Source organism: Gorilla gorilla, chromosome 1 (assembly GCF_029281585.2).
Source record: "Gorilla gorilla gorilla isolate KB3781 chromosome 1, NHGRI_mGorGor1-v2.1_pri, whole genome shotgun sequence".
Lineage (NCBI taxonomy): Eukaryota > Metazoa > Chordata > Mammalia > Primates > Hominidae > Gorilla > Gorilla gorilla.
Window position 1 is genome coordinate 105,827,872 of NC_073224.2, and position 12,508 is coordinate 105,840,379.

Below are 12,508 nucleotides of genomic sequence, written 5' to 3' on the forward strand. Positions count from 1 at the left end.
GCTCCTGGGACGTCTTTCCGGAGAGGCCAAGGGGGCGTGGCGTGGGGCGACGTGGGAAACGTAGTCCCGCAACTCCGCAATGTCCCTAGCAACCGAGGGAAGGATCGTTTTCTGAGGGATCAGTCGTCTGGTAAACAAATGTGTATGTGTCACAGTAACCCATTATTGTGGCATCTGAACTTTCCCTCTCAGATCAGGCCAAGTATAACATCTTTCCATATATCACACCGAGCATCTGGTGACATTTTAAATGACACTTGGCAAAACAGATCATCTTCTTTCTCGAAATTCTGCTCTTTACCAAACTGACTCAATCGCCACCAATTTTGTGGTTGTTCATGTTAGGAGAACATTAGAATAATCTTTGACCCCTCTTGTTAACACCTACAGTCTCCTGCCAACTCCTGCTGCTTCTCCCTTTGCAACTCTGTAGCCTGTTTTTTTCTACAGCCTCGGCAAATATCTTCTTCCTTTCTTGGACGGTTGTAACCTTGGCTTTTTGCTCTCTGCCACCCTAATTGTTCCAACTGCTCTTTCAGCCTTTAGAGTTGCTTGAAATTTCATCCTGTGGCGGCCCTGTACATAGAGTTTAGGGAACCCTTCAGAATGTGGAGTTAGGTTCCAACCTCCCTTAACTGCCACTTTCCAGCCGCAGAGTAGTGCAGGTACTGCAAATAAATGGACACTCATCATCAAAAATTCCCTCATTTATTTATCTATCCCTTTATTTCCTACCGTCAGCCTCACACCAGCTTTTCCTGCTTCCCCAGCTGTAAATCGAGAGGAGGTGACTGATGAGAGGCCTGCAGTGGAACCAAGATCCAGAGCACAGGGGTGTTGGATCTCCTCCCTGCTCTGCCAGTTCTTTTCTTCTTCTTCTTCTTCTTTTTGAGATGGAGTCTTGCTCCGTCTTCAGGCTGGAGTGCATTGGCAGGATCTTGGCTCACTGCAACCTCCGCCTCCCGGGTTCAAGCGATTCTCCTGCCTCAGCCTCCCGAGTAGCTGGGACTACAGACATGTGCCACCATGCCCTGCTAATTTTTGTATTTTTAGTAGAGATGGGGTTTCACTATGTTTGCCAGGTTGGTCTTGATCTCTTGACCTTGTGATCCGCCCGCCTCGGCTTCCCAGAGTGCTGGGATTACAGGCGTCAGCCATCGCGCCCAGAGCCTGGGGCTTCTACCACACCCTCTGCATTCTACCAGGTGCACAACCCAACCAGTTTCATTTCTAGACTTAAAAATGATACAGCAAGGACTTGGAAAGGATCTCTCTGGAGGGCTCCAGAGGGAAAAGAGCTGGGTTTGTTTGTTTGTTTTTAACATTAATTGAGTAATACATGCAAATATCGTGCTCTTTGGTCCTGCTTCTGTGGATCCAGAGCAAAGGACTGCCATACCAAGAGAGAGAGCCCAGATCCAACAAGCTGCTTCGGTCCAGCCCTCCTCCTCCCTACTTAGCAAGGGCGCTTGCTCTTCCCTATTCTCACCAGAGAGGCACAAGCGCTCCGTCCCTTCTAGAGGCAGGCAGAGGGAAGAGAAAGGGTCTGTTGTTTTTCTCTCCTGTTTCTCGCTCCCTCTCTGCTGATCACAAAGCTGCTGACCGGGTCAGAAAGTCCTGATGGAAATCCACCAGCGCTGGGCAGGCCCCTCCTCCTCCAGGGAGCTTGTCCTTGCCTAATTTTTCTTCGTCCTGATGAGAACAAAAAAGAGAGAGAGAAGAAAAGAAAAACCACAAACTTCCTTTGAAAACCAGCTTGTAGTCAGGGCCTGGAGCGCATGCCATAGACTCGGCGACTCAGGAATCCTGAAGATTCTCTGAGCGACCTGGAGCGCCTTGGCTGCGTCCCTGCCTGCCTTCACCCTCCTCCAGTGCCCCCAGTACTGGGCGTGAGTCCGGAAGTGGCCACAACCCAGCCTGGACCGTCGCTTATAAAGCTGTGTAAACCTGTATAAGCTCAGGCGTTGACAGCTGGAAGGCAGCTGGCACTGGCAGCCCCCTTCATTGCACCTATCTCCCCCATCTCATTGCCACGGCTGAACCCTCCTTCTCAATCTTGGAACAGCACCCACTTCTTTAAGGTAAAAACTTTATTTTAATCATCTTCTTCACCTCTTCTCCCACCCTTCTCTATTTCCTCTCCAGCTTTGGGGAGCTGACACCTGCTGTCCTTCCACCTTTGGTCTGCAAGTCTGGATTGCTTAGAGGAGCTAAGTCAGGAGAGACATGTAAAGGGGATGCTGCTTGGTCCTCCTCCTTTTAATGAAAGCACGAAACCTTCCCCCTCTCCTTGTGAGCAAGTAGACAGGGCACTGTGGCCATGGTTGACATATTCTGAGATGAAAATCTAAACTATTGATTGTACAAAGACATAGGTCAGACTAAGAAGGAGATTGGTGTGAGACAGTAAGGGAACTGTTCCTACGGAGAGGAGGAGTGTCTTCTTGAAGTTACATACCTGTTTTACATGCTTCTTCCAACTTTTGGCTTTCTACTGCCATTGATTAGGGAGGAGCCAGGGTTATTTTAACTCCCTCACCCACCACCATAATTCCAGCTGGAGAGAAAGTGTAGGATTTGACGAGCTGAGAAAGAGGAGGAAAAGAATGAAATTTTGATTTGTCTGACTATCCTCTCCCTCATTCTTTCCTACTCTGAAATACTCCATGCCCTCCCCGGCAGGATTGGACGTTGTAGAGTAGAAAGCCTCCATTACATTTCCTGCCCCTGCCTCTTAAGACTTAGCCCATTTAGCTCTGCCCAGTTCCTCTGAGACCCCACTCCCTCGGGTGTCCACTCCTGGGTTCCTTTGGCTCACCTCTCCAGCCAGCTAGCTGTACAACCCCCACTTCATCATTGATCATTTCTGGCACTGGAGAGAAAATACAAAAAATGAGGCCTGCTTTTCTTTTCTTTTTTTTTTTTTTTTCTTTTTTTGTTTGGAGGCAAGAGTCTCACTCTTGTCACCCAGGCTGGAGTGCAGAGGCACAATCTTGGCTTACTGCAACCTCCACCTCTGGGGTTCAAGCAATTCTCCTGCCTCAGCCTCCTGAGTAGCTGGGATTACAGGTGCCCGCCACCGTGCCCGGCTAATTTTTGTATTTTTAGTAGAGATGGGGTTTCGCCATGTTAGCCAGGTTGATCTTGAGCTCCTGACCTCGGGTGATCCGCCCGCCTCGGCCTCTCAAAGTGCTGGGATACAGGTGTGAGCCACTGTGCCCGGCCAAGGCCTGCTTTTCTTCAAGCTTTTTCACTTTTCCAGGCTCTGGCATCTGCTTTGAGGTTCACCCTAAGTGTCATTTAAGGGGAGAAGGAAAGGAGAGAGAGAAAGAGAGAGAAAAAAAAGTGTAAGGCCCGCAGGCAATTTTTGCTACTCTGATTCTAAATTAACAACACGTAAATGATATGCAGCTAGCATAAACATATGTGAATCAAGAGGATAATCAATTTGAGTGACTAGGCTTATTTTGTTTCAGTAAGTTTAATGTTCCTCAACCTCATCTCCCAGGCCTTCCCCTAGCCCCAAATTCCTGTAGGTTTACAAGAAGGAAGCAGTCTCAGGCTGGGAGGAGGGTGGAGAAAAGACAAGATTTCTAACTAGTTTAATTTATTTTATTTTATTTTGTTTTATTTTATTTTTGAGATGGAGTTTCGCTCTGTCACCCAGGCTGTAATGCAGTGTCACCATCTCAGCTCACTGCAACCCCTGCCTCCCAGGTTCAAGCAATTCTCCCACCTCAGCCTCCCGAGCAGCTGTGACTACAGGCACGTGCCAACACACCTGGCTAATTTTTGTACTTTCAATACAGACAGGGTTTTGCCATGTTAGCCAGGATGGTCTCGATCTCCTGACCTCAAGTAATCTGCCCGCCTCAGCCTCTCAAAGTGCTGGGATTACAGGCGTGAGCCACCGCGCCTGGCCCCTAACTAGTTTAATTTCTCCCTGTTTCTCTCCCTGATAAAGAGTGGGAGGGGAGCAAGGAGATTGAAGGGAGATGTTTTCCAAAGGGCAGGATTTGTGGTTTTTTATTATTTATACCCACAGTATTAGTTAAATGTCTATCTGTGCTTGCCTCAATGTGCCTCCAGTGCTGATAGAGAACAGGTTAAACAGGTCTGGTGTTCACATCTAAAATGACCTGGAGAGGACTGGGCACGGTGGCTCATGCCTGTAATCCCAGCTCTTTGGGAGGCCAAGGTGGGAGGATCACCTGAGGTCGGAAGTTCAAGACCAGCCTGACCAACATGGAGAAACTCCATCTCTACTAAAAAATACAAAATTAGCTGGGCATGGTGTTGCATGCCTGTAATCCCAGCTACTCGGGAGGCTGAGGCAGGAGAATCACTTGAACCCAGGAGGCAGAGGTTGCAGTGAGCCGAGGTCGCACCATTGCACTCCAACCTAGGCAACAACAGCAAAACTCCGTCTCAAAAAAATAAAAATAAATAAATAAAACCACTTGGATGGGAATAGACATAAAACTTTAGGTAGATGAATGTACAGGAAGTATTGTTATGTAAATTAATAATCAGCATTTTCATATTTCATAGAAATAGCAGGCAAGAGAGTATCTCTGGGTTTAGGTAGTTTCTGGGGAAAAAAAATGAACTGAGGAAAAGTTGCTGTCTCAACTCTAGCTGTCAAGAGATGCTTACTGGGTCCAGGCACCGTGGCTCATGCCTGTAATCCCAGTCCTTTGGCAGGTTGAGGAGGGCGGATTGCTTGGTCCCCCAGGAGTTGAGACCAGCCTAGGCAACAAAGCAAGACCCTGTCTCAATTTAATTAAAAGAAATTTGATATCTTTATTAATTTTTTTTTAAAGAGAAGCTTACTGGAAGAACTTGTGGGGAGTGCTTTTTGTGCCCCTAATCTGAAGTTATTTATCAAAACCAGTCTCTGATTCCAGCCCCCACCACCTACATTTCCCCTCCCAGCTTACAGGAAACCCCTCCCAAGGCCTTTATACTGTGGTTTGGGATTGTGTAAGGTTCAGTAGAGCCCTTTGAGGTGGAAGACTTCCCCTTCCTCACCAGCATTTCACCTTTAGGGGCATGAAACTGACTCTCTGTGCCTCCTCCATTCTTCACCCCAAGTACTATGTGACTTAATCTTTTTATCCTTGGGTGAGGCAGAGAGAAGATATCCCTAAACATACAAGCACTGTGTATTCTTAGTATGTTGTGTGAAGGGGCAGGGTGTGGGGTAGGGCAGAGGAATTATCTCTGTCATGGCTATGAGGGGGTTACTGATGTGATGCCTATTAGAGTAAGCTAAAGATCATCATATTAATAACCATTAGCGTAGATTTAACATTTCTTTCTCCACCTCTTATCCTTCTTTCTCCTTTGTGCTCTCCCTTTCTCTCTGTCTTTTCTCCCTTCCCTGTCATGATCTGTTTCAGGGAAGCTGACTCCACCCATGTGTTCAATCCCACCAGTCTTCCCTCCCAAGTCTGGAAGCCCCACGACCTCTTGGTCTCATCTGGTCACAGCTAGTTAGAGGTGGAAAGAGCTCAGCACAGAAGGGCCCTTCTGTTTACACATATACTGCCCATAGCCAGGAGTTACTGCACAAACACTAGCCAGCCTTCTATACTACATTCCTTTTCCAAGACTTTTCTGGGTTAGTTTGCTTTCCAGCCCACTGATTTCCTTCTTATTGGACAGGTCACTCTTTTGCATCCCAAGCCTGGCTTAGGCAAGTCCCTGAGGTTAGTAAACACCTTCAGTGCCCCTCAGCCGAGTCCCTTTTGACCATGGAATACCATCAGCCTGAGGATCCAGCCCCTGGTAAGGCCGGGACTGCAGAAGCAGTCATCCCTGAAAACCATGAGGTTCTGGCAGGCCCAGATGAGCACCCTCAGGACACAGATGCAAGAGATGCTGATGGGGAGGCTGGAGAACGGGAGCCAGCAGACCAAGCTTTGCTGCCTAGCCAGTGTGGGGACAACCTTGAGTCCCCTCTGCCTGAAGCTAGCTCAGCTCCACCGGGGCCAACCCTTGGGACACTGCCTGAAGTAGAGACAATAAGGGCATGCTCCACGCCCCAGGAGCTTCCTCAGTCCCCCAGGACCCAACAGCCTGAGCCAGATTTCTACTGTGTCAAGTGGATCCCTTGGAAAGGAGAACGGACACCCATCATCACCCAGAGCACTAACGGCCCTTGCCCTCTCCTTGCCATCATGAACATCCTCTTTCTTCAGTGGAAGGTAAGAGAACATGCAGTTAGGGGTGCAAAAAATATCAGGGAGTACTCTTCCCTGACTTACTTCCTTGATCATCCTGATGTCCTCAAACTAGTCAAAACTTTTCAGATTATTCTCCCTATTTCTCCAGCTTGAGCAAATGAGATAAGATGTTCCTAAAAACAAAGAAAAAAAAAAAAGAGGAAGATCTGTCCTACCCCTGTATCTCCTACTCCCTAGCAAATGCACATGCCTTGCAAGATTTCACATTCATTCCCTTGTGCCAGTTGCAAGCCTTTTTTCCTACCCCACCCTACTACTGGAGCTCCCCCTTGCCTTTCCATGGGTTCTTCCTTCAGTGCTCTTTGGAGGAAAGCACACACGTGATCACCCCTTCTGCCTCCAGGTGAAGCTCCCCCCGCAGAAGGAAGTGATCACATCGGATGAGCTCATGGCCCATCTTGGTGAGTGACTGGGCGTTGAAGAGGAATTACCCAAGGGGTTCCAGAGCTATTCACTCAGCCAGAAATCCAGACTATTCAGGGATCTCCATTTGGGGGTTCTGATACGGCAAGGAGGGTAAGGGTCTATGGGGCTTCTCTGCAAGGCTGGAGAATGAAAAGCAAAGGTGTCGGGAGTCCTGGGTTGTAACATCAATTCTGCCCTTAGCTTTTGTATCTGACCCTGGGTGGGCCCTTCACCTTTATGAGGCTGTTGCCTCCTCTGAGAAATGAAGAGTCTGGATTAGACTCTAAGTATTTTCCAGCTCTGAAAATCTGTGTTCTGTGACATTACCCCCATTCTCCAGGAGAAGAGGAAACTTAGCTTTTGGGATGATTGGTGGGGTAAGCTGATAAGGGGCCCTGTCTTGTAGGAAACTGCCTCCTGTCCATCAAGCCCCAGGAGAAGTCAGAGGGACTTCAGCTTAATTTTCAGCAGGTGAGGCAAAAGGTCTGCAGGCATAGGGGTTTGCAGGTTTGTAAGGGGACATCTTGTAATACTAAGATAAGCTTTTGTTGCTTCTTCAGAGGTTTCCTTGAACCATGATTTCATTCTGCAGGAGTCAGAGGAGAGTTTATCTTTGTCCTAGAAAATATGTTCATTGGCCGGGTGCTCACACCTGTAATCCCAGCACTTTGAGAGGCCAAAGCGGGAGGATCACTTGAGGCCAGGAGTTCGAGGCCAGCCTGGGCAACATAATAATACCCCTGTCTCTAAAAAAAACCATTTTTTTTTCAAGAATTAGCCAGGTATGGCGGTGCGTGCCTGTAGTCCCAGCTACTCAGGGGGCTGAGGTGGGAGGGTCACTTGAAACCAAGAGTTTGAGGCTGCAGTGAGCTGGGATCACACCACTGCACTCCAGCCTGGATGAAAGAACTAGACTTAGACTCTCAAAGAAAAACAATGTTCATTTATATAAGATAGAGAAGGGTTGAGGCAAGGGAGAAATGGAGTGGCTTGTAAGAGAATCAGGGAAGAAGAGCAGCAAGGTTAATTTTTAATTTCTGCTGGCGGGAGTGGAGTGGTGGGAGAGAAGGCTAGAATCTCCATCATTTTTTTTCTACCCCCAGAATGTGGATGATGCAATGACAGTGCTGCCTAAACTGGCCACAGGTCTGGATGTCAATGTGCGATTCACAGGCGTCTCTGATTTTGAGTATACACCCGAGTGCAGTGTCTTTGACCTGCTAGGCATACCTCTGTACCATGGCTGGCTTGTTGATCCACAGGTGAGGGTGGGAGGGCCCACTGGGACCTTATCCAGCTCAAGCTGACATGAGAGAGGCAAATTTTTGTGGGGTAGAGGTTAGGGAGTTAGGGATTAGATTGGCTTGGGAGGGAAATAGTGTTTAGAGACTGGACCCAGTACAGAATTCCTTGAATTTTAATCTATTTTGGGGGTAACATGCAAATACAAGCAAACTACATGCAAATAGGTCAGTTCTTTAGACATCAAAAATTCAGGAAGCAGATGGGTTTGGTGGCACATGCCTGTATTCCCAGCTACTTGGGAGGAGTTCGAGGCCAGTCTGGGCAACATAGCAACCCTATGATGAATGGTTCCTGAAATTTTTTTCTTTTTTGAGAGACCAAAAAAAAAAAAGTGTTTAGGAACCATTCATCATAGGGTTGTAGTCCTTGTGAGCTTTGTTCATTTCCTTCCTTAAAAAAGAAAAAAAAATCCCAATTTTTTTGGTATCCCACATCCCACTACCCAAGCAGAGTCCTGAGGCTGTGCGTGCAGTTGGGAAACTGAGTTACAACCAGCTGGTGGAGAGGATCATCACCTGCAAACACTCCAGTGACACCAACCTCGTGACAGAAGGTGACATTCCTCCCCTTCTCATGGATAGTATGTGGAGGGAATGACAGCTACTTAGGCTTATTTTTTATTGGGTGTCATCTCCTACCACATCCCACTAGATATAAGCTTCACAAGAAGGAGCTTGGGGAATTTCTGTTTAGTTCATTGAGGTATCCCCAGTGCCTGGCACAAGGTAGCTGCTCTATTATAAGTATTTGTTAAGTGAATGAATACAGCCAGGTTTCAAGAAAGGGACATCAGAAGGTGGGACTGACCCCCCGGGGCTTTTGACAGGGGCTCTCTGGATGGTCCTTCCTGTTGTGGACCTTGAATTTAAGCCAAGTTTCCCCCGACTCGTCCCCTTCTGGCAGGCCTGATTGCAGAGCAGTTCCTGGAGACCACCGCGGCCCAGCTGACCTACCACGGACTGTGTGAGCTGACAGCAGCTGCTAAGGAGGGTGAACTTAGCGTCTTTTTCCGAAACAACCACTTTAGCACCATGACTAAGCATAAGGTAATGCGGGTTTGAGGGTGGCGGGCTGCGGTGCTGTCATTTCCTGGTGCCTTTTTCTCGTGGGTCCAGCTGGGATCAGCTAGATTAAGCCGTGGTAGCAAGTGACCCCTCAAATCCCTGTGGTTTACCACAACAAAGGTTCATTTCCCGCTCCTGGTGCGTGTCCACTGTGGACTGGCTACGGTTCTGTCCCACACCATCTTCACTCTGGGACCCAGCTGACAAAAGATCCTTTATCTGGAATATATGTGGGAACAGAGAGAGAGAGGGGCACTGTGCACTCATGCTTAGAGCTTCTGTTTGGAAATGACACATGTCATTTCTGCTCACATCTTCTGGCCAGAGCAAGCCATAAGGGATAAGCCTGCCATCGATGGGACAGGAAAGTATGATCCTCCCCTAGGAGGGGGCAGTGGAATTTTTAAACAATGCTGGTCTTCAAAAGTTAGAAACTGCCAAAGCTCTCTAGGATTTGAGCAGCAGAGGGAGGAGTCTCTGGTTCTCAAAGGATTTATCCTAAGAGCCATCAGGCAAGCCCAGAGAACAATGGGAAATGGGGGGAGCAGGGTCTTATGTGGCATCTCAGCCCCAATGACTCCATGCCACGCTTGGCCAGAATGACCACCGTGCTCACACCCAACTGGACATACACTCAGACATCCCTTTCTTCCCCCCAAGGCCACACATATTTGTAAAAGGTCCGCATGCTCAGGGTCCAGGTGCAGTGGCTCACGCCTGTAATCCCAGCACTTTGGGAGGCCGAGGCGGGCAGATCATGAGGTCAGGAGATCGAGGCCATCCTGGCTAACATGGTGAAACCCCGTCTCTACTAAAAAAATACCAAACATTAGCCGGGCATGGTGGCGGGTGCCTGTAGTCCCAGCTACTTGGGAGGCTGAGGCAGGAGAATGGTGTGAACCCGGGAGGCAGAGCTTGCAGTGAGCAGAGATTGCGCCACTGCACTCCAGCCTGGGTGACAGAGCAAGACTCCATCTCCAAGAAAAAAAAAGTCCACATGCTCATACCAAGATTTCTGGCAGTGAACTGCCTCCGTATCAACTGTCCCCACAATGAGCTCTGTTCTTTTCTTTGTAGAGTCACTTATACCTACTGGTCACTGACCAGGGCTTTCTACAGGAGGAGCAAGTCGTATGGGAGAGCCTGCACAATGTGGATGGAGACAGCTGCTTTTGTGACTCTGACTTTCACCTGAGTCATTCCCTGGGCAAGGGGCCTGCAGCAGAAGGTGGGAGTGGCTCCCCAGAAAAGCAGCTGCAGGTAGACCAGGTGTGTAGGGCACTTAGGAAAAGTGCAGAGAGCACATGTGCCTCAGAGAGCTTTTTACTGCATACATTTTAACTGCTAGAGGCCATGTGAACCCATGCCTCTCTCTCTGGGTTACCTCAGACCATCTCCTCACTTGGTGTGTATTCTCTGGCACCACAGATAATGCATTTGGCTGTGTGTGCTGCTCTGTGGGGAGAAAGAGCTAGAGAATTTGAGGGATGTGGGAAAACTGATTTGGAAACCTTGCCTGAATAGCCACGGCTCTGGGCCTCAGCCCACTGTACAACTCTTGTTCTCCCCAGGACTACCTGATTGCTCTGTCCCTGCAGCAGCAGCAGCCACGAGGCCCGCTGGGGCTTACCGACTTGGAGCTGGCCCAACAGCTTCAGCAAGAGGAGTATCAACAGCAGCAGGCAGCGCAGCCAGTGCGGATGCGGGCGCGGGTCCTGTCACCGCAGGTGGGCTGCTGCCTGGGCGCCCACACTCCCGGTTTCCACCTCATGCTTTGCCGGGTCCAGAACACCTGTTATTCCTGCACTGGTCTCTTCAAGGTTTCTTCTCTCAGGGTCCTTCCCCTGCCTGTCCCTCTCCCCTGGAGCCCCTTCCTGTCTTCCTCTCCCTACTCCCTGTCCCAATCCTGACACCCCTTCTTCTAGAATCTCTTCTTGTGCTCTTCCAAGGAAGTTCAGTGACCAATTGTTAAATCCGATACAGGGGAGAGGAGCCACATCTGGACGCCCAGTCGGGGAGCGTCGGCAGAGGCCGAAGCACGAGTCAGACTGCATTCTGCTGTAGCTCTGCCCCAGTGCCAGGCTGGCCTGCCCCTTCTTCCAGAGGCTATGGCTAGTTGGCTTGCTCCCCTGCCTCCACCCCTGAGAGGTGCTGGATAACTTATTTATGGACTGTTGGGGATGAGAGCAGGCAACAAATGCCAAGGTCAGACTTGGTAATGTCCTTGACCTCACGTGCTGCTGCCTTCTCTGCCTCCCACCCAGGGCAACACTAGGATTGGTGGGTTTCTGGTTCTCAACTCCTGGTCCCTGAATAGTCACACGTATGTACAGACTGAGGCTCTGGGGTGAGGTCCCTATCCAGAATGCATCTCTTCTTCCCATCCCTGCTGCCTGGATGCTCCTGATCACCTAGGCAGGCCTGTCTCCAGTTGTTTCAGAGCTTAATTTGGGTTTCTATCTCTTATTTGTAATGCCTTCCTGGGGTTTGGAAATAAAACTTCTGGCCGGGCACGGTGGCTCACGCCTGTAATCTCAACAATTTGAGAGGCCAAGGTGGGCGGATCACCTGAGGTTAGGAGTTCGAGACCAGCCTGCCCAAAAAGGTGAAACCCCGTCTCTACTAAAAATACAAGAAATTAGCTGGGCGTCATGGTGGGCGCCTGTAGTCCCAGCTACTCGGGAGGCTGAGGCAGGAGAATCACTTGAACCTGGGAGGTGAAAGTTGCAGTGAGCCGAGATCGCACCATTGCACTCCAGCCTGGACGACAAGAGCAAAACTGTCTAAAAAAAAAAAAAACAAAAAAAAAAACCTTCTTTCCTGAGATCTGTTGTTTGCCTTACGCTGAAGCAATAGGGTTAAGTATTTGACCCAATTGAAGAATGCAAAAAGCGGGAGGTGGGTCAGAGGCAGGAAGGTGGTTACCTGTCATTTCTTTTCTTTCTTTTTTTTTTTTTTTGAGATGGAGTCTCGCTGTGTTGCCCAGGCTGGAGTGCAGTGGTGCAATCTGAGCTCACTGCAACCTCCGCCTCCCGGATTCAAGCGATTCTCCTACCTCAGCCTCCTGAGTAGCTGGGACCACAGGCATGCGCCACTGCGCCCGGCTAATTTTTGTATTTTTGGTAGAGACGGTTTCGCCACTTTGGTCAGGCTAGTCTTGAATTCCTGACCTCAAGTAATCCACCTGCCTTGGCCTCCCAAAGTGCTGGAATTATAGGCGTGAGCCACTGCGCCCAGCTACCTGTCATTTCTAATATAGCCTGCAGGGGGAACCAAAGCCTGAATTTTTGTTTTTGTTTCTGTTTTTGTTTTTGTTTTCTATGGGAAATAGTGCTCTCCTGGGAGGCGGGTTTCCAAATCTCTGCTTGGACACATGAATTTGAGGGTTGTGCTCTCCACTAACCCAAGAATTCCCAGGCTGGGGAGGGTAGCTTGGCCCTCTGCTTGCTTCCCAGTTCATACAGATGGTCCTTTGCTCCCTGTATT

General features: G+C 49.2%; 1 protein-coding gene across 16 annotated transcripts; it reads left to right on the forward strand.

The window, feature by feature from the left end:
* Positions 1 to 2: 2 nt before the first annotated feature.
* On the forward strand, positions 3 to 11,535 carry MINDY1 (MINDY lysine 48 deubiquitinase 1). Of its 16 annotated transcripts, none has more exons than XM_019021959.4 (10): positions 3 to 142; positions 5,668 to 6,209; positions 6,592 to 6,649; positions 7,060 to 7,124; positions 7,757 to 7,915; positions 8,409 to 8,511; positions 8,862 to 9,004; positions 10,100 to 10,291; positions 10,594 to 10,749; positions 11,006 to 11,535. In XM_019021959.4, exons 1-10 carry the CDS (start codon positions 139 to 141, stop codon positions 11,084 to 11,086), a joined length of 1,503 nt encoding a protein of 500 aa, XP_018877504.1. In that variant the 5' UTR covers positions 3 to 138; the 3' UTR covers positions 11,087 to 11,535. The 16 variants fall into 16 exon arrangements, with proteins under 16 accessions (XP_018877504.1, XP_018877497.1, XP_018877457.1 ...); XM_019021952.3 differs by having other exon boundaries at positions 7 to 142; positions 8,406 to 8,511; XM_063693416.1 differs by adding an exon at positions 1,596 to 2,081 and having other exon boundaries at positions 17 to 142; positions 5,403 to 6,209; positions 8,406 to 8,511; positions 10,594 to 11,535.
* Positions 11,536 to 12,508: the final 973 nt, after the last annotated feature.

What these genes read in the sequence shown, in the direction of transcription:
- MINDY1 (XM_019021912.3), top strand. An exon ending in TCCTCTTTCTTCAGTGGAAG is followed by an intron (nt 6,210 to 6,591) that starts GTAAGAGAACAT and finishes TTCTGCCTCCAG; the next exon opens with GTGAAGCTCCCCCCGCAGAA. An exon ending in CACCAACCTCGTGACAGAAG is followed by an intron (nt 8,512 to 8,861) that starts GTGACATTCCTC and finishes CCCTTCTGGCAG; the next exon opens with GCCTGATTGCAGAGCAGTTC.